Here is a 26,556-nt window from a genome sequence, read left to right as displayed (position 1 = left end):
CGTAGACTCCCAAGTCATTTCTCTAGTCCGTCGGAGTGTTTCGTCCCTGTTTACGTTTTGTACCGTGACAGCACCAAAGCCCGCCTTTTCTATCCACTGATTGGTTTGACAGGCGAGGTCTTTATCAAAGATATTCTAATGGTGATACTCAACTGTCCCCTGTGACCCTGTCTTGTAGTGTCCTATTTGATCATTAATTCTTGAAACAACTGGATGAAGAAGAAATATTTGTTGTCGACAGATCTAATATATTTGATCTCTTAATTACATTGGAAGTTTATTTTCAACTACGAAGCTTTATTAAAACCCCAGCGTGCTCGTTCTCTGTCATCCACTTCGTCCTTCCCCATTGGTCCACCTACTTCCCCTTCGTCTGTGCGTGCGCGCCCCCGTGTGTCACCTTGCTCCATCGCTAGAGGTAAAGCATCGACCAGAATCAGGGCCTTTACCGAGGGACTGTCGTCCGGTTTGAAAAGAGCCAAAGAGAAAATGGCGGAAGCTTCCAAACCGAAGACCTCTCCCAAGGCCATTAAGTTCCTCTTTGGGGGACTGGCAGGGTAGGTACCCGGGCTACAGGCCGCTCTCAGCGGTCACACTCACAGCAGCCCCGCTGACAGCGGTGCTCGGTTACCGGTCAGGGGCACAGCATACTAAATTAGAGAGGGAGTTAGAAACCGAGAATAACATGTGTTTAGTAATGAATTAATGTAATCATTAAGTGATAAGCTCGTGTGTGTTTCCGGTGCATGTTGACAGCCCGGTAGATGTTACTATCCCAGCATAATGGCGTCAACCTTCGCACACACGCATTGACATTTGGGTCTGTCCACAGACGCACTGACCACTAGTTAGGCCCAGACAACTGTATGTCGATGCCTCCGGTTACGTTCAAGCTCTATGACCACCAACATAACCCCTAGCTGCGTGTTGCCGCTTTCCATGCTGTCTGTAGCTTGTGAGGTGTGGAAACACTGTTGCGTTTATGTCTTTTGTTTAGTTTCTTTTTGTGCTATTGCTCTGTCTGCGTACTACGTGTTACTAGTCTTATGTTGCTCTGTCTGCGTACTACGTGTTACTTGTCTTATGTTGCTCTGTCTGCGTACTACGTGTTACGTGTCTTATGTTCGCTCATCCTTATAAAAATGAAGCCTACAGGGTGAGTTTATGTATCAGCCAGTTTCTGCAGAATAGTCCCAACATGAATAGGATGACTGTCTGAATGTGTCGCCTATCAGTCATGCACGTACTGTTCCAGTCTTATTAAATGTCAAGACCTCAAAGACAAAGAAATTCCCTCAGCCCCTTACCCTAATAAATACAAATACCCTCCCAGATATAGGCCTGTTAACCTACCCTGTTCTCTCAGAGAGAGAGACATGGGACCCTAGCCTGTTCTCTCAGAGAGACCTGGGACCCTAGCCTGTTCTCTCAGAGAGACCTGGGACCCAATCCTGTTCTCTCAGAGAGAGAGACCTGGGACCCTAGCCTGTTCTCTCAGAGAGACCTGGGACCCTAGCCTGTTCTCTCAGAGAGAGAGACCTGGGACCCTAGCCTGTTCTCTCAGAGAGAGAGACCTGGGACCCTAGCCTGTTCTCTCAGAGAGAGAGACCTGGGACCCTAGCCTGTTCTCTCAGAGAGAGAGAGACCTGGGACCCTAGCCTGTCAAGTATAGCCTCTGATCTATCAAAAGGGTGTTTGAGGTAGAGTTTACACCAAGTGCGCTATCAGTGTAGAGAGGGTCATATTGGCTTTACTGCTAGTAGAGGAGGGTGCTATTCAGAATGGTCTCTTCTCAGTATAGTGGGAGTACCCGTACTGTAGTGGTGTGATGACAGTGGGTTGGCTGTATATGGTGATGTTGGTGTATTTCTGGCTGTGCTGTGGGCATAACACTGAAGGCCCTTATGTCTCCTCGCACGCATGCAGAGCTGATATCTGCTGTTCTACTCTGCTGTTCTTCTCTGCTCTTCTCTGCTCTTCTTCTCTGCTTTTCTCTGCTCTTCTACTCTTAAATAGGGTTTGTTTGAAGTTGTCTTTGTTGTTGTAATATCACAAACGGATGTGGCAGTTTCACCGCAATGGATTCCAACTTGAAGACTACAGTGCCTTGCCAAAGTTTTCAGACCCCAATGCTTTCTTCACATTTTATTGTTTAACCAAGTGGATTAAATTGTACTTTTCCATCAACAATCTGCACAAAATGCTCTGTCAAAGTGGAATATTTTTTAAAGGATTGTTAAATAAAAAATAAAGTTAAAATATAGTTGTCGCATAAGTATTCAGCTCCATGAGTCAATACATGTTAGAATCACCTCTGGCCTCGATGACAGCTGTGAGTCTTTTTGAGTCAGAGCTGTGAGTCTTTGAGTCTGAGAGCTGTGAGTCTTTTTGAGTCAGAGCTGTGAGTCTTTTTGAGTCAGAGCTGTGAGTCTTTGAGTCAGAGCTGTGAGTCTTTTTGAGTCAGTCTATAAGAGCTGTGAGTCTTTTTGAGTCAGTCTATAAGAGCTGTGAGTCTTTGAGTCAGAGCTGTGAGTCTTTTTGAGTCTGAGTGCTGTGAGCACTTCTTGAGTAATAAGTCTATAAGAGCTTTTCACATCTGGATTGTACAAGACTGTATTTGATCCTTTAAAAATATATATATATATTCTTCAAGCTCTGTCAAGGTGTTGGGGATCATGGCTATACAGCAATTTTCAAATCTTTACAGATTTAAAAGCAGATTTAAGTCCAAACTGTAACTCGGCCTCTGAGGAACATTTAATGTCGTCTTGGTTAGCAACTCCAGTGTATATTTGGCCTTTTGTTTTAGGTTATTGTTCAAATCCAGATAAAACGACGTCTGTCTGGCAGTACGTCTGGCAGTACGTCTGGCAGTACGTCTGGCAGTACGTCTGGCAGTACGTCTGGCAGTACGTCTGGCAGTACGTCTGGCAGTACGTCTGGCAGTACGTCTGGCAGTACGTCTGGCAGTACGTCTGGCAGTACGTCTGGCAGTACGTCTGGCAGTACGTCTGGCAGTACGTCTGGCAGTACGTCTGTCTGCAGTACCAGTCAATAGTCTGGACACACATACTCATTTATATACATACAGTGGGGGCAAAAAAGTATTTAGTCAGCCACCAATTGTGCAAGTTCTCCCACTTAAAAAGATGAGAGACATGTCATTTTCATCACAGGTACACTTCAACTATGACAGAGAAAGTGAGAAAAAACATCCAGAAAATCACAGGATTTTTAATGAATTTATTTCCAAATTATGGTGGAAAATAAGTATTTGGTCAATAACAAACGTTTATCTCAATACTTTGTTATATACCCTTTGTTGGCAATGACAGAGGTCAAATGTTTTCTGTAAGTCTTCACAAGGTTTTCAGACTGTTGCTGGTATTTTGGCCCATTCCTCCATGCAGATCTCCTCTAGAGCAGTGATGTTTTGGGGCTGTTGCTGGGCATCACGGACTTTCAACTCCCTCCAAAGATTTTCTATGGGGTTGAGATCTGGAGACTGACTAGGCCACTCCAGGATCTTGAAATGCTTCTTACGAAGCCACTCCTTCGTTGCCCGGGCGGTGTGTTTGGGATCATTGTCATGCTGAAAGACCCAGCCACGTTTCATCTTCAATGCCTTTGCTGATGGAAGGAGATTTTCACTCAAAATCTCACAATACATGGCCCCATTCATTCTTTCCTTTACACGGATCAGTCGTCCTGGTCCCTTTGCAGAAAAACAGCCCCAAAGCATGATGTTTCCACCCCCATGCTTCACAGTAGGTATGGTGTTCTTTGGATGCAACTCAGCATTCTTTGTCCTCCAAACACGACGAGTAGAGTTTTTTTTTTTTTTTACCAAAAAGTTATATTTTGGTTTCATCTGACCATATGACATTCTCCCAATCTTCTTCTGGATCATCCAAATGCTCTCTAGCAAACTTCAGACGGGCCTGAACATGTACTGGCTTAAGCAGGGGGACACGTCTGGCACTGCAGGATTTGAGTCCCTGGCGGCGTAGTGTGTTACTGATGGTAGGCTTTGTTACTTTGGTCCCAGCTCTCTGCAGGTCATTCACTAGGTCCCCCCGTGTGGTTCTGGGATTTTTGCTCACCGTTCTTGTGATAATTTTGACCCCACGGGTGAGATCTTGCGTGGAGCCCCAGATCGAGGGAGATTATCAGTGGTCTTGTATGTCTTCCATTTCCTAATAATTGCTCCCACAGTTGATTTCTTCAAACCAAGCTGCTTACCTATTGCAGATGCAGTCTTCCCAGCCTGGTGCAGGTCTACAATTTTGTTTCTGGTGTCCTTTGACAGCTCTTTGGTCTTGGCCATAGTGGAGTTTGGAGTGTGACTGTTTGAGGTTGTGGACAGGTGTCTTTTATACTGATAACAAGTTCAAACAGGTGCCATTAATACAGGTAACGAGTGGAGGACAGAGGAGCCTCTTAAAGAAGAAGTTACAGGTCTGTGAGAGCCAGACATCTTGCTTGTTTGTAGGTGACCAAATACTTATTTTCCACCATAATTTGCAAATAAATTCATAAAAAATGCTACAATGTGATTTTCTGGATTTTTTTTCTTCATTTTGTCTGTCATAGTTGAAGTGTACCTATGATGAAAATTACAGGCCTCATCTTTTTAAGTGGGAGAACTTGCACAATTGGTGGCTGACTAAATACTTTTTTGCCCCACTGTACATACATACATACATACAGTACCTGTCAATATACAACACATCTAGATAAAACATTGATCTATACAGCAACGGTTAGTAGTTTGGACACACCTACTCATTCAAGGGTTTTTATTTTTTGTTATTTTCTACATTGTAGAAGACATAAAAACTATGAGATAACAGATGGATTCTCTCTCTGTGTCCCTCCCCCCTTCTCCAGGATGGGAGCGACAGTGTTCGTCCAGCCTCTAGATCTAGTGAAGAACAGGATGCAGCTGAGTGGTCAGGGAGGAAAGGCCCGCGAATACAAGACCAGCTTCCATGCTCTGGCATCTATACTGAAGAATGAAGGACTAGGAGGCATCTACACTGGGTTAGTACTACTATGCTATTATATACTACTTACCATACTGTTACTATGCTATTAAATTCAACTACTATACCATTACTGTACTACTAATACTACTTACCATACTGTTACTATGCTATTATATACTACTACTATACCATTACTGTACTACTAATACTACTTACCATACTGTTACTATGCTATTATATACTACTACTATACCATTACTGTACTACTAATACTACTTACCATACTGTTGCTATGCTGCTAATACTACTTAATACTTAGTATCTAGATCCTCTATGAGGCTGTGGAGGGATTCAGATTCTAAAAGTATCTAGATCCTCTATGAGGTCATGGAGGGATTCACATTCTAAAAGTATCTAGATCCTCTATGAGGTCATGGAGGGATTCACATTCTAAAAGTATGTAGATCCTCTATGAGGTCATGGAGGGATTCACATTCTAAAAGTATCTAGATCCTCTATGAGTCAGTGGAGGGATTCACATTCTAAAAGTATGTAGATCCTCTATGAGGTCATGGAGGGATTCACATTCTAAAAGTATCTAGATCCTCTATGAGTCAGTGGAGGGGGATTCACATTGTGGATTTAAATGAAAACAACATGAATCATCGAGTACAATGACATCTTTGTTTTTAAACCCTGGATTTCTAATCCCTTGCTTATTGTTGGATCTGATTTTAATAGCTAACATTTCTGTGGTCATAATAAATAGATATGCTGATAGGGGACAACCTTGTTTTACTCCTCTTGACAGTTGAATACTTTCTGAGAAGTAGGCATTATTTACTATTTTACACCTGGGGTTTACTATACATAACTTTAACCCATTGTATAAGAGACTCTCCTAAATTGAAATATTCCAGGCATTTATATATAAATTCCAGTCATACTTGATCAAAAGCCTTTTCTAAATCAGCTATGAATACCAGGCCTGGTTTCCCAGATTTTTCATAGTGTTCTATTGTTTCCAGTACTTACTATCTCCAATAAATTATATTATCTCCAATGTATCGTCCATGTAAAAAAGCTGTCTGAATAATACCCAACAATACTTGTTTAATTCTATGCGCTATTTGTTTTACTATAATTTTTTGATCACTAGAGTGTAAAGGGCCTCCATGTTTTTTAATGATCTTTATATTTACCACTTAGATCCCGTTTCAGTAATAATGAAATCAGACCTTCTTGTTATCTGATAATTTACCATTTTTTGTTGGAGTGGTTCAAACATGCTAATAACGGTCCTCTGAGTAGATCAACAACCATTCAGCCCTGGAGATTTCCTAGTCACCCTCCCTCTCACCGTCCGTGGTCACCCTCCCTCCTTGCATCAAGAAGTTCCTTCCTCGCCTTCACCGGAGTCTTTATGTACAGCTGTTAATTTTCCATTATTGATAGAAAAAAATCCAGACAATTAGCTTCGTTTAGTGGAGATGGAGGAGACTGAAACGAAAACATATGCTTAAAGTACTTTGCTTCCTCTTTCAAAATATTGTTTAGGGAATTGTGGGTCAGTTAGGATCACCACTTTATTTTAAGAATGTGAAATGTCAGAATAATAGTAGAGAGAATGATTTATTTCAGCTTTTATTTCTTTCATCACATTCCCAGTGGGTCAGTAGTTTACATACACTCAATTCGTATTTGGTAGCATTGCCTTTTAAATTGTTTAACTTGGGTCAAACGTTTCGGGGAGCCTTCCACAAGCTTCCCACAATAAGTTGGGTGAATTTTTGCCCATTCCTCCTGACAAAGCTGGTGTAACTGAGTCAGGTTTGTTGGCCTCCTTGTTCACACATGCTTTTTCAGTTCTGCCCACACATTTTCTATAGAATTGAGGTGGCCACTCACAATACATTGATTTTGTTGTCCTTAAGCCATTTTGCCACAACTTTGGAAGTATGCTTGGGGTCATTATCCATTTGGAAGACCCATTTGCGACCAAGCTTTAAATTTCTGGCTGATGTCTTGAGATGTTGCTTCAATATATCCACATACATTTCCTTTCCTCATGATGCCATCTATTTTGTGAAGTGCACCAGTCCCTCCTGCAGCAAAGCACCCCCACAACATGATGCTGCCACCCCTGTGCTTCACGGTTGGAGTGGTGTTCTTCGTCTTGCAAGCATCCCCCTTTTTCCTCCAAACATGACGATGGTCATTATGGCCAAACAGTTCTAATTTTGTTTCATCAGACGAGAACATTTCTCCAAAAAGTATGATCTTTGTCTCCATGTGCAGTTGCAAACCGTAGTCTGGCTTTTTTATGGTGGTTTTGGAGCAGGTGCATCTTCCTTGCTGAGCGGCCTTTCAGCTTATGTCGATATAGGACTTAGTTTTACTGTGGATATAGATATTTTTGTACCTGTTTCCTCCAGCATCTTCACAAGGTTCTTTGCTGTTGTCCTGGGATTGATTTGCACTTTTCACATCAAAGTACATTCATCTCTAGGAGACAGAACACATCTCCTTCCTGAGCGGTATGAGGGCTGCGTAGTCCCATGGTGTTTATACTTGCCTACTATTGTTTGTATAGATGAACGTGGTACCATCAGGCGTTTGGCTGATTTCTTTTGATTTTCCCATGATGTCAAGCAAAGAGGCACTGAGTTTGAAGGTAGGCCTTGAAATACATCCACAGGTACACCTCCAATTGACTCAAATTATGTTAATTAGCCTAACAGAATCTTCTAAAGCCCTGACATTTTCTGGAATTTTCCAAGCTGTTTAAAGCCATAGTCAACTTAGTGTATGTAAACTTCTGACCCACTGGAATTGGAATAAAGTGAAATAATCTGTCTGTAAACAGTTTTTGGAAAAATTACTTGTCATGCACAAAGTAGGTGTCCTAACCGACTTGCCAAAACTATAGTTTGTTAACTTCACTAGGGTAGGGGACAGCATCTACTGGCCACTGATTGAAAGTTCTGTATCTCCCACATTTTTCAGAGTAAAAGCCTGAAACAATGTCTAAAGACTGTTGACATCTAGTGGAAGCCATATGGAATGCAATCTGGGTCATATCCCTTTATATGGTGGATAGACTTTCAATGGAAAAACATAATGGCACTTCCTGGATGGATTTCCCTCAGGTTTTTGCCTGCCATATCGGTTCTGTTATATTCACAGACATTATTTGAACAGTTTTGGAAACTTTAGAGTTTTCTATCCAAACCTACTAATAATATGCATATCCTAGCTTCTGGGCCTGAGTAACAGGCAGTTTACTTTGGGCACGATTTTCATCCAGACGTCAAAATACTGCCTCCTAGCCCAAAGAGGTTTTAACAAGAATTTTGTGGAGTGGTTGAAAAACAAGTTTTAATGATTCCAACCTAAGTGTATGTAAACTACAGACTTCAAATGTATGTGTACTCTTCGTCCTTCATTTTCCTTTGTTTACATGGACACCTAATGGTGTTTTAGAGATGAGTATTGAATTGCATGGCTTCTAAAGGCACATTTTAAAAGTATCCCATACAATCAGGGGATCTCCTTTACCCAAATTATGTCTGGAAAAAGTCTGTTATAAATTCCTCTGTCCTAGTTCAAAACAAGTTATCATCCAATATTTCTATACTGTTACAATTCTACTAATAATTTTATGATAACACTACTCTACTATTATACTAATTCAGTCCACCAGGCTACCAACATGGTGTGGGTTAGGTATCTACATCATGTTGTTGTTTCCAGTCTGTCAGCAGGTCTGTTCCACAGACTACCAACATGGTGTGGGTTAGGTATCTACATCATGTTGTTGTTTCCAGTCTGTCAGCAGGTCTGTTCCACCAGACTACCAACATGGTGTGGGTTAGGTATCTACATCATGTTGTTGTTTCCAGTCTGTCAGCAGGTCTGTTCCACCAGACTACCAACATGGTGTGGGTTAGGTATCTACATCATGTTGTTGTTTCCAGTCTGTCAGCAGGTCTGTTCCACCAGACTACCAACATGGTGTGGGTTAGGTATCTACATCATGTTGTTGTTTCCAGTCTGTCAGCAGGTCTACTCCGCCAGGCTACCTACACCACAACGAGGTTAGGTATCTACACAGTGTTGTTTGAGAAGATGACGGGACAGGACGGGACCCCGCCCAACTTCCTCATGAAGGCTCTGATTGGTATGACGGCTGGAGCAACCGGAGCCTTCGTAGGAACACCTGCTGAAGTCGCCTTGATCAGGATGACTGCTGACGGACGGTGAGAGGGTGGGAGGGAGGGTGACCGCTGATGGACGGTGAGAGGGAGGGTGGGAGGGAGGTTGACCGCTGATGGACGGTGAGAAGGAGGGTGACCGCTGATGGACGGTGAGAGGGAGGGTGGGAGGGAGGGTGACCACGGACGGTGAGACGGAGGGTGGGAGGGAGGGTGACCACGGACGGTGAGAGGGAGGGAGGGAGAGGGTGACCACGGACGGTGAGAGGGAGGGAGGGAGAGAGGGAGGGTGACCGCTGACGGACGGTGAGAGGGAGAGAGGGAGGGTGAACGCTGACGGACGGTGAGAGGGAGAGAGGGAGGGTGACCGCTGACGGATGGTGAGAGGGAGAGAGGGAGGGTGACCGCTGACGGACGGTGAGAGGGAGTGTGACCGCTGACGGACGGTGAGAGGGAGGGAGGGAGGGTGACCGCTGACGGACGGGGGGAGGGTGTGAGACAGAAGATGAACAGTGGTAACAGGAGTTAAATTTATGTTTAATTGTGTAATTTCCCTCCCTCGCTCTCTTTCTCTCTCTCCCTCCCTCCCTCCCTCCCTCCCTCCCTCCCTCCCTCCCTCCCTCCCTCCCTCCCTCCCTCCCTCCCTCCCTCGCTCTCTCTCTCCCTCGCTCTCTCTCTCTCCCTCCCTCGCTCGCTCGCTCTCTCTCCCTCCCTCCCTCGCTCTCTCTCCCTCCCTCCCTCGCTCTCTTTCTCTCCCTCCCTCCCTCGCTCTCTTTCTCTCCCCCAGTCTCCCTGCAGACCAGAAGAGAGGGTATTCTAATGTGTTCAATGCTCTGGCCAGAATCACTAAAGAAGAGGGGGTCACCACACTATGGAGGGTAAGATACTATTACTACTATATAACTACTACTACTCTACTACTACTACTATAGAACTACTATACACCTACTACTATACTACAGCATCACTAAAGAGGGGGTCACCACACTATGGAGGGTAAGATACTATTACTACTATATAACTACTACTACTCTACTACTACTACTATAGAACTACTATACACCTACTACTATACTACAGCATCACTAAAGAGGAGGTCACCACACTATGGGGGGTAAGATACTATTACTACTATATTACTACTACTACTCTACTACTACTACTATAGAACTACTATACACCTACTACTATACTACAGCATCACTAAAGAGGGGGTCACCACACTATGGAGGGTAAGATACTATTACTACTATATTACTACTACTATAGAACTACTATACACCTACTACTATACTACAGCATCACTAAAGAGGGGGTCACTGCACTATGGGGGGTAAGATACTATTACTACTATATTACTACTACTACTCTACTACTACTACTATAGAACTACTATACACCTACTACTATACTACAGCATCACTAAAGAGGAGGTCACCACACTATGGAGGGTAAGATACTATTACTACTATATTACTACTACTATAGAACTACTATACACCTACTACTATACTACAGCATCACTAAAGAGGGGGTCACTGCACTATGGGGGGTAAGATACTATTACTACTATATTACTACTACTACTCTACTACTACTGCTACGTCTACTACTATACTACAGCATCACTAAAGAGGGGGTCACCACACTATGGGGGTAAGATACTATTACTACTATATTACTACTACTACTCTACTACTACTACTATAGAACTACTATACACCTACACACCTACTATACTACAGCATCACTAAAGAGGGGGTCACCACACTATTTACATTTTTTTATTTATTTCACCTTTATTTAACCAGGTAGGCTAGTTGAGAACAAGTTCTCATTTGCAACTGCGACCTGGCCAAGATAAGGCATAGCAGTGTGAACAGACAACACAGAGTTACACATGGAGTAAACAATTAACAAGTCAATAACACAGTAGAAAAAAGGGGAGTCTATATATACATTGTGTGCAAAAGGCATGAGAAGGTAGGCAAATAATTACAATTATGCAGATTAACACTGGAGTGATAAATGATCAGATGGTTATGTACAGGTAGAGATATTGGTGTGCAAAAGAGCAGAAAAATAAATAAATAAAAACAGTATGGGGATGAGGTAGGTGAAAATGGGTGGGCTATTTACCAATAGACTATGTACAGCTGCAGCGATCGGTTAGCTGCTCAGATAGCAGATGTTTGAAGTTGGTGAGGGAGATAAAAGTCTCCAACTTCAGCGATTTTTGCAATTCGTTCCAGTCACAGGCAGCAGAGAACTGGAACGAAAGGCGGCCAAATGAGGTGTTGGCTTTAGGGATGATCAGTGAGATACACCTGCTGGAGCGCGTGCTACCGATGGGTGTTGCCATCGTAACCAGTGAACTGAGATAAGGCGGAGCTTTACCTAGCATGGACTTGTAGATGGCCTGGAGCCAGTGGGTCTGGCGACGAATATGTAGCGAGGGCCAGCCGACTAGAGCATACAAGTCGCAGTGGTGGGTGGTATAAGGTGCTTTAGTGACAAAACGGATGGCACTGTGATAAACTGCATCCAGTTTGCTGAGTAGAGTGTTGGAAGCAATTTTGTAGATGACATCGCCGAAGTCGAGGATCGGTAGGATAGTCAGTTTTACTAGGGTAAGTTTGGCGGCGTGAGTGAAGGAGGCTTTGTTGCGGAATAGAAAGCCGACTCTTGATTTGATTTTCGATTGGAGATGTTTGATATGGGTCTGGAAGGAGAGTTTAGAGTCTAGCCAGACACCTAGGTACTTATAGATGTCCACATATTCAAGGTCGGAACCATCCAGGGTGGTGATGCTGGTCAGGCGTGCGGGTGCAGGCAGCGAACGGTTGAAAAGCATGCATTTGGTTTTACTAGCGTTTAAGAGCAGTTGGAGGCCACGGAAGGAGTGCTGTATGGCATTGAAGCTCGTTTGGAGGTTAGATAGCACAGTGTCCAAGGACGGGCCGGAAGTATATAGAATGGTGTCGTCTGCGTAGAGGTGGATCAGGGAATCGCCCGCAGCATGAGAAACATCATTGATATATACAGAGAAAAGAGTCGGCCTGAGAATTGAACCCTGTGGCACCCCCATAGAGACTGCCAGAGGACCGGACAGCATGCCCTCCGATTTGACACACTGAACTCTGTCTGCAAAGTAATTGGTGAACCAGGCAAGGCAGTCATCCGAAAAACCGAGGCTACTGAGTCTGCCGATAAGAATACGGTGATTGACAGAGTCGAAAGCCTTGGCAAGGTCTATGAAGACGGCTGCACAGTACTGTCTTTTATCGATGGCGGTTATGATATCGTTTAGTACCTTGAGCGTGGCTGAGGTACACTCGTGACCGGCTCGGAAACCAGATTGCACAGCGGAGAAGGTACGGTGGGATTCAAGATGGTCAGTGACCTGTTTGTTGACTTGGCTTTCGAAGACCTTAGATAGGCAGGGCAGGATGGATATAGGTCTGTAACAGTTTGGGTCCAGGGTGTCGCCCCCTTTGAAGAGGGGGATGACTGCGGCAGCTTTCCAATCCTTGGGGATCTCAGACGATATGAAAGAGAGGTTGAACAGGCTGGTAATAGGGGTTGCGACAATGGCGGCGGATAGTTTCAGGAATAGAGGGTCCAGATTGTCAAGCCCAGCTGATTTGTACGGGTCCAGGTTTTGCAGCTCTTTCAGAACATCTGCTATCTGGATTTGGGTAAAGGAGAACCTGGAGAGGCTTGGGCGAGTAGCTGCGGGGGGGGGGGGGAGCTGTTGGCCGAGGTTGGAGTAGCCAGGCGGAAGGCATGGCCAGCCGTTGAGAAATGCTTGTTGAAGTTTTCGATAATCATGGATTTATCGGTGGTGACCGTGTTACCTAGCCTCAGTGCAGTGGGCAGCTGGGAGGAGGTGCTCTTGTTCTCCATGGACTTCACAGTGTCCCAGAACTTTTTGGAGTTGGAGCTACAGGATGCAAACTTCTGCCTGAAGAAGTTGGCTTTAGCTTTCCTGACTGACTGTGTGTATTGGTTCCTGACTTCCCTGAACAGTTGCATATCGCAGGGACTATTCGATGTTAGTGCAGTCCGCCACAGGATGTTTTTGTGCTGGTCGAGGGCAGTCAGGTCTGGAGTGAACCCAGGACTGTATCTGTTCTTAGTTCTGCATTTTTTGAACGGAGCATGCTTATCTAAAATGGTGAGGAAGTTACTTTTAAAGAAAGACCAGGCATCCTCAACTGACGGGATGAGGTCAATGTCCTTCCAGGATACCCGGGCCAGGTCGATTAGAAAGGCCTGCTCACAGAAGTGTTTTAGGGAGCGTTGGGGGGGTATGGGGGGTAAGATACTATTACTACTATATTACTACTACTACTACTACACAACTACTCTACTACTACTGCTACGTCTACTACTATACTATAGCATCACTAAAGAGGGGGTCACTGCACTATGGGGGGTAAGATACTATTACTACTATATTACTACTACTACTACTACACAACTACTCTACTACTACTGCTACGTCTACTACTATACTATAGCATCACTAAAGAGGGGGTCACTGCACTATGGAGGGTAAGATACTATTACTACTATATTACTACTACTACTCTACTACTACTACTATATAACTACTATACACCTACTACTATACTACAGCATCACTAAAGAGGGGGTCACCACACTATGGAGGGTAAGATACTATTACTACTATATTACTACTACTACTCTACTACTACTACTATAGAACTACTATACACCTACTACTATACTACAGCATCACTAAAGAGGAGGTCACCACACTATGGAGGGTAAGATACTATTACTACTATATTACTACTACTACTCTACTACTACTACTATAGAACTACTATACACCTACTACTATACTACAGCATCACTAAAGAGGGGGTCACCACACTATGGGGGGTAAGATACTATTACTACTCTACTACTACTACTATAGAACTACTATACACCTACTACTATACTACAGCATCACTAAAGAGGGGGTCACCACACTATGGGGGTAAGATACTATTACTACTATATTACTACTACTACTATAGAACTACTATACACCTACTACTATACTACAGCATCACTAAAGAGGGGGTCACCACACTATGGGGGGTAAGATACTATTACTACTATATTACTACTACTACTCTACTACTACTACTATAGAACTACTATACACCTACTACTATACTACAGCATCACTAAAGAGGGGGTCACCACACTATGGGGGTAAGATACTATTACTACTATATTACTACTACTACTCTACTACTACTACTATAGAACTACTATACACCTACTACTATACTACAGCATCACTAAAGAGGGGGTCACCACACTATGGAGGGTAAGATACTATTACTACTATATTACTACTACTACTCTACTACTACTACTATAGAACTACTATACACCTACTACTATACTACAGCATCACTAAAGAGGGGGTCACCACACTATGGGGGGTAAGATACTATTACTACTATATTACTACTACTACTCTACTACTACTACTATAGAACTACTATACACCTACTACTATACTACAGCATCACTAAAGAGGTCACCACACTATGGGGGGTAAGATACTATTACTACTATATTACTACTACTACTCTACTACTACTACTATAGAACTACTATACACCTACTACTATACTACAGCATCACTAAAGAGGGGGTCACCACACTATGGGGGGTAAGATACTATTACTACTATATTACTACTACTACTATAGAACTACTATACACCTACTACTATACTACAGCATCACTAAAGAGGGGGTCACTGCACTATGGAGGGTAAGATACTATTACTACTATATTACTACTACTACTCTACTACTACTACTATAGAACTACTATACACCTACTACTATACTACAGCATCACTAAAGAGGGGGTCACTGCACTATGGAGGGTAAGATACTATTACAACACTACTACTATACTATTTCTACACTACTACTATACTATTTCTACACTACTATACTATTTCTACACTACTACTAATATACCATTTCTATAAACTAATATACTATTTCTATACTACTACTATACTATTTCTACATGACTACTATACTATTTCTACATGACTACTATACTATTTCTACATGCCTACTATACTATCTCTACATGACTACTATACTATTTCTACATGACTACTATACTATTTCTACACTACTATACTATTTCTACATGACTACTATACTATTTCTATACTACTAATATACTATTTCTACACTACTACTATACTATTTCTATACTACTAATCTACTATTTCTACACTACTATACTATTTCTATACTACTAATGCATATACTACACTACTAATGAATACACTCTACTATTACTTTACTATTAATACATATACTATATTACTAATAAATATACTATTACTATACTACAAATGAATATACTCTCCGCCACTGCTACTATACTACCACCATACCACTGTTACTATACTACCACCATACCGCTGTCACTATACTACCACTGCTACTATACTACCACTATACCGCTGCTACTATACTACCACTATACCACTGTTACTATACTACCACTGCTACTATACTACTGCTATACCACTGCTACTATACTACAACTGCTACTATACTACAACTGCTACTATGCTACCACTGCTACTATGCTACCAATATACCACTGCCACTATACTACCACGGTTACTATTCTACCACTGTTACTATACTACCACTATGCCACTGTTACTATACTACCACTGTTACTATACTACCACTGTTACTATACTGCCACTGCTACTGTACTACCGCTGTCACTATACTACCACTATACCACTGCTACTATACTACCGCTATACCACTGCTACTATACTACCACTGTTACTATACTGCCACTATGCCACTGTTACTATACTACCACTGCTACTATACTGCCACTATGCCACTGCTACTATACTACCACCACACCACTGTTACTGTACTACCACTGGTACAATACTACCACTATGCCACCACTATACCACTGCTACTCTACTACCACTGCTACTATACTACCACTATGCCACTGTTACTATACTACCACTGCTACTATACTATACTACCACTGCTACTGTACTACCACTATGCCACTGCTACTATACTACCACTATGCCACTGCTACTATACTACCACTATGCCACTGTTACTATACTACCACTGCTACTATACTACCGCTATACCACCGCCACTATACTTCCACTGGTACAATACTACCACTATGCCACCACTATACCACTGCTACTCTACTACCACTGCTACTATACTACCACTAAGCCACTGTTACTATGCCACTGCTACTATACTACCACTATGCCACTGCTACTATACTACCACCATACCACTGCCACTATACTACCACTGCCACTATACTACCACTGGTACTATACTACCACTATGCCACTGCTACTATACTACCACGATGCCACTGCTACTATACTACCACTATACCACTGCTACTATACTACCACTATGCCACTGTTACTATACTACCACTGCTACTATACTACCACTATGCCGCTGTTACTATACTACCACTGCTAGTATACTGCCACCATACCACTGCTACTATACTACCACTGCTACTATACTACCACTATACCATTGCTACTATACTACCACTATACCACTGCTACTATACTACCACCATACCACTGCTACTATACTACCACTATACCACTGCTACGATACTACCACCATACCACTGCTACTATACTGCTACTATACTGCCACTGCTACTATACTACCACCATACCACTGCTACTATACTACCACCATACCACTGCTACTATACTGCCACTGCTACTATACTACCACTGCTACTATACTACCACTATACCATTGCTACTATACTACCACCATACCATTGCTACTATACTACCACTATACCACTGCTACTATACTACCACTATACCACTGCTACTATACTACCACCATACCACTGCTACTATACTACCACTGCTACTATACTACCACTATACCACTGCTACTATACTACCACTATACCATTGCTACTATACTACCACCATACCATTGCTACTATACTACCACTATACCACTGCTACTATACTACCACCATACCACTGCTACTATACTACCACTGTACCACTGATATTATTTTCCAGTACAGACCTCTGAGAGACTGCTGAGCTTAACAAAAACAATAACCGTGTGTGTGTTCCTCCAGGGGTGTATTCCCACCATGGCCCGCGCTGTAGTGGTCAACGCTGCCCAGCTGGCCTCCTACTCTCAGAGCAAACAGGCTCTTATAGAGACAGGTAACCCCTAACCTCTAATTCTAACCCTCTTCCAAGTCCCCAACAACCGATGGTTTAGTTATATAGCAGGTTAGGAGAACTCCTTTCTCTTCTAAAATATGGATTAGGGTGTGTTCCCCTAGATGGGTTAAGGTGTGTTTCTCCTAGATGGGTTAGGGTGTGTTTCTCCTAGATGGGTTAGGGTGTGTTTCTCCTAGATGGGTTAGGGTGTGTTTCTCCTAGATGGGTTAGGGTGTGGTTCCCCTAGATGGGTTAGGGTGTGGTTCCCCTAGATGGGTTAGGGTGTGTTTCTCCTAGGTGGGTTAGGGTGTGTTTCTCCTAGGTGGGTTAGGGTGTGGTTTCTCCTAGGTGGGTTAGGGTGTGGTTCCCCTAGATGGGTTAGGGTGTAGTTCCCCTAGATGGGTTAGGGTGTGGTTCTCCTAGATGGGTTAGGGTGTGGTTCTCCTAGATGGGTTAGGGTGTGGTTCTCCTAGATGGGTTAGGGTGTGGTTCCCCTAGATGGGTTAGGGTGTGGTTCCCCTAGATGGGTTAGGGTGTGGTTCCTACAGCAATCCATTCATTTTGAATAACTTCTCTTCCCCCCCAGGGTATTTTGTGGACGGTATCTTCCTCCATTTCTGTGCCAGTATGATCAGTGGCCTGGTAACCACGGCAGCGTCCATGCCCGTCGACATCGTCAAGACCAGGATTCAGAACATGAGAATGATAGATGGAAAACCAGAGTTTAAGAATGGCCTGGTAAGTTATAACTACACTGAGTAAACATTAATTAAGAACAGCTGCTCTTTCCATGACAGACTGACCAGGTGAATCCAGGTGAAATCTATGATCCCTTATTGAGGCCACTTATTAAATCCACTTCAGTCAGTGTAGATGAAGGGGAGGAGACGGGGTTAAAGAAGGATTTTTATGGACATTAGATTGTGTGTGTGCCATTCGAAGGGTGAATGGGCAAGACAAAATATTTAACTGCCTTTGAACGGGGTATGGTAGTAGGTTCCAGGTTTGTGTCAAGAACTGCAGCGCTGCTGGGTTTTTCACACTCAACAGTTTCCTGTCTGTATCAACAACGGTCCACCACCCAAAGGACATCCAGACAACTTGACACAACTGTGAGAAGCGTTGGAGTCAACAATGGGCCAGAACAAAAAGCCTGAACGACTTGGGTCACGTCTCTGGCCACCGACCCAATAGAACGAAAGACCAACTGGATGAAATAGTATGAATAAATTCTTCAAAATAACGTTTCCAATGAAAACGTCCATTATTTGAATATGTTGGTAATATGTTGGTAACCCACTGTAGAAAAGTGAAGCGGACTTTGTCTCGGGGCTAACAACATTGGCAATATATCCTCCAAACACCAACTTCTCGGGCATTATCACTTCATATATAAGATAATATATATTATTCATATTCAGCACCAGTCAAAAGTTTTGACACCTACTCATTCCATGGTTTTTATTTTGACTACTAGAATAATAGTGAAGACATAAAAACTATGAAATAACACACATGGAATCATGGTGTAACCAAAAAAGTATTAAACAAATCAAAATATATTTGAGATTCTTCAAAGTAGCCACCCTTTGCCTTGATGACAGCTTTGCACACACTTGGCATTCTCTCAACCAGCTTCACCTGGAATGCTTTTCCAACAGTCTTGAAGGAGTTCCCACATATGCTGAGCACTTGTTGGCTGCTTTTCCTTCATTCTGCAGTCCAACTCATTCCAAAGCATCTCAATTGAGTTGAGGTCGGGTGATTGTGGAGGCCAGGTCATCTGATGCAGCACTCCATCACTCTCCTTCCTGGTCAAATAGCCTTTACACAGCTTGGAGGTGAGTTGGGTCATTGTCCTATTGAAAAACAAATGATAGTCCCACTAAGAGCAAACCAGATGGGATGTTGTATTGCTACAGAATGCTGTGGTAGTCATGCAGGTTAAGTGTGCCTTGAATTCTAAATAAATCAATGTCACCAGCAAAGCACCATCACACCACCTCCTCCATGCTTCACAGTGGGAACCACACATGCGGAGATCATCTGTTCACCTACTCTGCGTCGGAACCAAACATCTCAAATTTGGAATCATCAGACCGAAGGACAGATTTCCACCGGTCTAATGTCCATTGCTTGTGTTTCTTGGCCCAAGCAAGTCTCATCTTGGTGTCCTTTAGTAGTGGTTTCTTTGCAGCAAAACCATGAAGGCCTGATTCATGCAGTCTCCTCTGAACAGTAGATGGTGTCTGTTACTTGAACTCTGTGAAGCATTTGGGCTGCAACCTGAGGTGCAGTTAACTGTAATGAACTTATCCTCTGCAGCAGAGGTAACTCTGGGTCTTCCTTTCCTGTGGCGGTCCTCATGAGAGCCAGTTTACTCTAATGAACTTATCCTCTGCAGCAGAGGTAACTCTTGGTCTTCCTTTCCTGTGGCGGTCCTCATGAGAGCCAGTTTACTCTAATGAACTTATCCTCTGCAGCAGAGGTAACTCTGGGTCTTCCTTTCCTGTGGCGGTCCTCATGAGAGCCAGTTTACTCTAATGAACTTATCCTCTGCAGTAGAGGTAACTCTGGGTCTTCCTTTCCTGTGGCGGTCCTCATGAGAGCCAGTTAACTCGAATGAACTTATCCTCTGCAGTAGAGGTAACTCTGGGTCTTCCTTTCCTGTGGCGGTCCTCATGAGAGCCAGTTTACTCTAATGAACTTATCCTCTGCAGCAGAGGTAACTATTGGTCTTCCTTTCCTGTGGCGGTCCTCATGAGAGACAGTTTACTCTAATGAACTTATCCTCTGCAGCAGAGGTAACTCTGGGTCTTCCTTTCCTGTGGCGGTCCTCATGAGAGACAGTTTACTCTAATGAACTTATCCTCTGCAGCAGAGGTAACTCTGGGTCTTCCTTTCCTGTGGCGGTCCTCATGAGAGCCAGTTAACTCTAATGAACTTATCCTCTGCAGCAGAGGTAACTCTGGGTCTTCCTTTCCTGTGGCGGTCCTCATGAGAGCCAGTTAACTCTAATGAACTTATCCTCTGCAGCAGAGGTAACTCTGGGTCTTCCTTTCCTGTGGCGGTCCTCATGAGAGCCAGTTAACTCTAATGAACTTATCCTCTGCAGCAGAGGTAACTCTGGGTCTTCCTTTCCTGTGGCGGTCCTCATGAGAGCCAGTTAACTCTAATGAACTTATCCTCTGCAGCAGAGGTAACTCTGGGTCTTCCTTTCCTGTGGTGGTCCTCATGAGAGACAGTTTACTCTAATGAACTTATCCTCTGCAGCAGAGGTAACTCTGGGTCTTCCTTTCCTGTGGCGGTCCTCATGAGAGCCAGTTTACTCTAATGAACTTATCCTCTGCAGCAGAGGTAACTCTGGGTCTTCCTTTCCTGTGGCGGTCCTCATGAGAGACAGTTTACTCTAATGAACTTATCCTCTGCAGCAGAGGTAACTCTGGGTCTTCCTTTCCTGTGGCGGTCCTCATGAGAGCCAGTTAACTCTAATGAACTTATCCTCTGCAGCAGAGGTAACTCTGGGTCTTCCTTTCCTGTGGTAATCCTCATGAGAGACAGTTTACTCTAATGAACTTATCCTCTGCAGCAGAGGTAACTCTGGGTCTTCCTTTCCTGTGGCGGTCCTCATGAGAGACAGTTTACTCTAATGAACTTATCCTCTGCAGCAGAGGTAACTCTGGGTCTTCCTTTCCTGTGGCGGTCCTCATGAGAGCCAGTTAACTCTAATGAACTTATCCTCTGCAGCAGAGGTAACTCTGGGTCTTCCTTTCCTGTGGCGGTCCTCATGAGAGCCAGTTAACTCTAATGAACTTATCCTCTGCAGCAGAGGTTACTCTGGGTCTTCCTTTCCTGTGGCGGTCCTCATGAGAGCCAGTTAACTCTAATGAACTTATCCTCTGCAGCAGAGGTAACTCTGGGTCTTCCTTTCCTGTGGCGGTCCTCATGAGAGCCAGTTAACTCTAATGAACTTATCCTCTGCAGCAGAGGTAACTCTGGGTCTTCCTTTCCTGTGGCGGTCCTCATGAGAGACAGTTAACTCTAATGAACTTATCCTCTGCAGCAGAGGTAACTCTGGGTCTTCCTTTCCTGTGGCGGTCCTCATGAGAGCCAGTTAACTCTAATGAACTTATCCTCTGCAGCAGAGGTAACTCTGGGTCTTCCTTTCCTGTGGCGGTCCTCATGAGAGACAGTTAACTCTAATGAACTTATCCTCTGCAGCAGAGGTAACTCTGGGTCTTCCTTTCCTGTGGCGGTCCTCATGAGAGCCAGTTTACTCTAATGAACTTATCCTCTGCAGTAGAGGTAACTCTGGGTCTTCCTTTCCTGTGGCGGTCCTCATGAGAGCCAGTTTACTCTAATGAACTTATCCTCTGCAGCAGAGGTAACTCTGGGTCTTCCTTTCCTGTGGCGGTCCTCATGAGAGCCAGTTTACTCTAATGAACTTATCCTCTGCAGCAGAGGTAACTCTGGGTCTTCCTTTCCTGTGGCGGTCCTCATGAGAGCCAGTTTACTCTAATGAACTTATCCTCTGCAGCAGAGGTAACTCTGGGTCTTCCTTTCCTGTGGCGGTCCTCATGAGAGCCAGTTAACTCTAATGAACTTATCCTCTGCAGCAGAGGTAACTCTGGGTCTTCCTTTCCTGTGGCGGTCCTCATGAGAGCCAGTTAACTCTAATGAACTTATCCTCTGCAGCAGAGGTAACTCTGGGTCTTCCTTTCCTGTGGCGGTCCTCATGAGAGCCAGTTTACTCTAATGAACTTATCCTCTGCAGCAGAGGTAACTCTGGGTCTTCCTGTCCTGTGGCGGTCCTCATGAGAGCCAGTTTCATCATAGCACTTTTTGTGACTGCACTTTACATTTTCCGGATTAACTGACCTTCATGTCTTAAAGTAATGATGGACTGACCTTCATGTCTTAAAGTAATGATGGACTGACCTTCATGTCTTAAAGTAATGATGGACTGTCGTTTCTCTTTGCTTATTTGAGCTGTTCTTGCCATAATATGGACTTAGTATTTGGTAAAAGACCATCTTCTGTATACCTACCTTGTCACAACACAACTGATTGGCTCAAACGCATTCAGAAGGAAAGAAATTCCACAAATTAACTTTTAAGAAGGCACACCTGTTAATTGAAATGCATTCTAGGTGACTACCTCAAGAATCTGGAGTGTTGAAAGCTGTCATCAAGGTAAAGAGTGGCTACTTTTGAAGAATCTCAAATATAAAATTTGGATTGGTTTAACGCTTTTTGGTTACTACATGACTCCATATTCTATTTCATAGTTTTGACGTCTTCACTATTATTCCAGAATATTTAAAATAGTACAAATGTAGAAACTCTTGAATGAGTAGGCGTGTCCAAACGACTGGTACTGTATATAATGACGGCCTGGTGAGTACTGAGTCCCTAAACGCACCAATCCTGGGAAGGTCCGGTGGACGAACGTGTCAAACATGGCCTTAATCCCGGCCCAATAGAACGGGCCTTAATCCCGGCCCAATAGAACGGGCCTTAATCCCGGCCCAATAGGACGGGCCTTAATCCCGGCCCAATAGGACGGGCCTTAATCCCGGCCCAATAGGACGGGCCTTAATCCCGGCCCAATAGGACGGGCCTTAATCCCGGCCCAATAGGACGGGCCTTAATCCCGGCCCAATAGGACGGGCCTTAATCCCGGCCCAATAGGACGGGCCTTAATCCCGGCCCAATAGGACGGGCCTTAATCCCGGCCCAATAGGACGGGCCTTAATCCCGGCCCAATAGGACGGGCCTTAATCCCGGCCCAATAGGACGGGCCTTAATCCCGGCCCAATAGGACGGGCCTTAATCCCGGCCCAATAGGACGGGCCTTAATCCCGGCCCAATAGGACGGGCCTTAATCCCGGCCCAATAGGACGGGCCTTAATCCCGGCCCAATAGGACGGGCCTTAATCCCGGCCCAATAGGACGGGCCTTAATCCCGGCCCAATAGGACGGGCCTTAATCCCGGCCCAATAGGACGGGCCTTAATCCCGGCCCAATAGGACGGGCCTTAATCCCGGCCCAATAGGACGGGCCTTTAGCACCTGTCAATTTGGATCTTTCCCTTCAAGCTGAATCCTTATTGGTCAAACTGTCACGTCTGTTTGGGATATTACAACAAAAGTTACTGTAAACAACCACCTCTGACACCCCTGCCGGGTCTCCCTCTGACACCCCTGCCGGGTCTCCCTCTGACACCCCTGCCGGGTCTCCCTCTGACACCCCTGTCGGGTCTCCCTCTATTGAACAGCAGAATATGGCCATTTGTTTTGATGACGCGTGACGCTCCCCAGATCAGCTTCATCACCAAAATAAAAGCCATAACAACGGCCGTGGGGCGGACGGTGTCGCTGTTTCCCCTACTGCAGGTTCCATCTTTAAGCTGAGAAATCGATGCAGGACAAACTGATTTACTGTCTCCTCTCTCCCCCTACAGGACGTTCTGACCAGGGTGATCCTTAATGAAGGGTTTCTCTCTGTCTCCCCCTACAGGACGTCCTGACCAGGGTGATCCTTAATGAAGGGTTCTTCTCTCTGTCTCCCCCTACAGGACGTCCTGACCAGGGTGATCCTTAATGAAGGGTTCTTCTCTCTGTCTCCCCCTACAGGACGTCCTGACCAGGGTGATCCTTAATGAAGGGTTTCTCTCTGTCTCCCCCTACAGGACGTCCTGACCAGGGTGATCCTTAATGAAGGGTTTCTCTCTGTCTCCCCCTACAGGACGTCCTGACCAGGGTGATCCTTAATGAAGGGTTCTTCTCTCTGTCTCCCCCTACAGGACGTCCTGACCAGGGTGATCCTTAATGAAGGGTTTCTCTCTGTCTCCCCCTACAGGACGTCCTGACCAGGGTGATCCTTAATGAAGGGTTTCTCTCTGTCTCCCCCTACAGGACGTCCTGACCAGGGTGATCCTTAATGAAGGGTTTCTCTCTGTCTCCCCCTACAGGACGTGTTGGCGAGGGTGATCCGTAATGAAGGGTTCTTCTCTCTGTGGAAGGGTTTCACTCCATACTACGCCAGACTGGGACCTCACACCGTCCTCACATTCATCTTCCTGGAACAGATGAACAAGGCTTATAAAGTCTACTTCCTGGATTAGAGACAGGAGATGTAAGGATTGGGAGGAAGGGAAGCTGATCTTAGTTCTGCACCTACGGGAAACTTCACCCTGGAGCAACACACACACACACACACACACACACACACACACACACACACACACACTGAAGCAGGTGCACACTATACACACGGACAGACACTCCCTCGTGTGTCATGTGAGTGACCTTTAACCCCTGTCATGTGACCTGACCCCATTGTGTATGTTCTGTTATTTTTACTGAAGGACTCAGAACCTCAGAATGTACCATCTCAGCCCCCCCCCCCCCCCCCTGCACAGGGCATATTGACACTTAGTACAGTCGTCCCATCCCCCCACTATGGGACAGATGGCTGGCTGGAAAACCTTGATGATGACAAACAGATTAAAAACTGATTTCTTTCTGAAAAACAAGGTTTTGTTTTTTGTTTATTTCACCTGCTGTTGATAACAATTTTCAGAATCTCCTATATCAGCTTTTCCCGCGCTCTGTCCTCAGGTTTGGGTTTTGCCTAAACACCACACAGCTGATTTCAAATGATCAAAGCTTGAGTAGTTGAATCAGCTGTGTAGTGCGAGGGTAAAAACCAAAACGTGCACCTCATGGGGTCCTGAGGACCAAGGTTGGGAATAGCTGATCTAGGAGATTGGTGGATGGATTCATCAGTGATTTTAACCCCAGATAATTGCTGGAAAGACTAGAACCAGCTCACACCTGCTTTTACTCTGATTTCTTAAAAATGATTTAAAAAGGAGTAGTTCTTTAAACCGACTCTGAACAAAAATATCAACGAGACATGAAACAATTTCAAATAATTTACTGAGTTAGTTCATAAGGATGTCATGATATAGGATGTCATGATATAGGATGTCATGATATAGGATGTCATGATATAGGATGTCATGATATAGGATGTCATGATATAGGATCTCATGATATAGGATCTCATGATATAGGATGTCATGATATAGGATGTCATGATATAGGTCTAGATAGTGTTTTACATAGGATGTCATGATATAGGATGTCATGATATAGGATGTCATGATATAGGATCTCATGATATAGGATGTCATGATATAGGATCTCATGATATAGGATGTCATGATATAGGATGTCATGATATAGGATGTCATGATATAGGATGTCATGATATAGGATGTCATGATATAGGTCTAGATAGTGTTTTACATAGGATGTCATGATATAGGATCTCATGATATAGGATGTCATGATATAGGATCTCATGATATATGTCTAGATAGTGTTTTACATAGGATGTTATGATATAGGATCTCATGATATAGGATGTCATGATATAGGATGTCATGATATAGGATCTCATGATATATGTCTAGATAGTGTTTTACATAGGATCTCATGATATAGGTCTAGATAGTGTTTTACATAGGATCTCATGATATAGGTCTAGATAGTGTTTTACATAGGATCTCATGATGTACGATGTCATGATATACGATGTCATGATATACGATGTCATGATATAGGATCTCATGATATAGGATGTCATGATATATGTCTAGATAGTTTTTTACATAGGATCTCATGATATAGGCCTAGATAGGGTTTTACATAGGATCTCATGATATAGGTCTAGATAGTGTTTTACATAGGATCTCATGATATAGGTCTAGATAGTGTTTTACATAGGATCTCATGATATAGGTCTAGATAGTGTTTTACATAGGATCTCATGATGTACGATGTCATGATATAGGATCTCATGATATAGGATGTCATGATATATGTCTAGATAGTTTTTTACATAGGATCTCATGATATAGGCCTATATAGGGTTTTACATAGGATCTCATGATATAGGCCTAGATAGTGTTTTACATAGGATTTCATGATATAGGCCTAGATAGTGTTTTACATAGGATCTCATGATATAGGATCTCATGATATAGGTC

General features: G+C 43.8%; 1 protein-coding gene across 1 annotated transcript; it reads left to right on the top strand.

The window, feature by feature from the left end:
* LOC110530845 (mitochondrial 2-oxoglutarate/malate carrier protein) lies at positions 1-25,032 on the top strand. Its single transcript, XM_036986998.2, has 7 exons — positions 1-557; positions 4,891-5,043; positions 9,041-9,247; positions 9,990-10,080; positions 17,408-17,498; positions 18,085-18,236; positions 24,472-25,032. Exons 1-7 carry the CDS (start codon positions 490-492, stop codon positions 24,622-24,624), a joined length of 915 nt encoding a protein of 304 aa, XP_036842893.1. The 5' UTR covers positions 1-489; the 3' UTR covers positions 24,625-25,032.
* Positions 25,033-26,556: the final 1,524 nt, after the last annotated feature.

Source organism: Oncorhynchus mykiss, chromosome 9 (genome assembly GCF_057628025.1).
Source record: "Oncorhynchus mykiss isolate SJ-2025 chromosome 9, ASM5762802v1, whole genome shotgun sequence".
Classification (NCBI taxonomy): Eukaryota; Metazoa; Chordata; class Actinopteri; order Salmoniformes; family Salmonidae; genus Oncorhynchus; species Oncorhynchus mykiss.
This window is presented reverse-complemented; position numbering and strand designations above follow the sequence as displayed.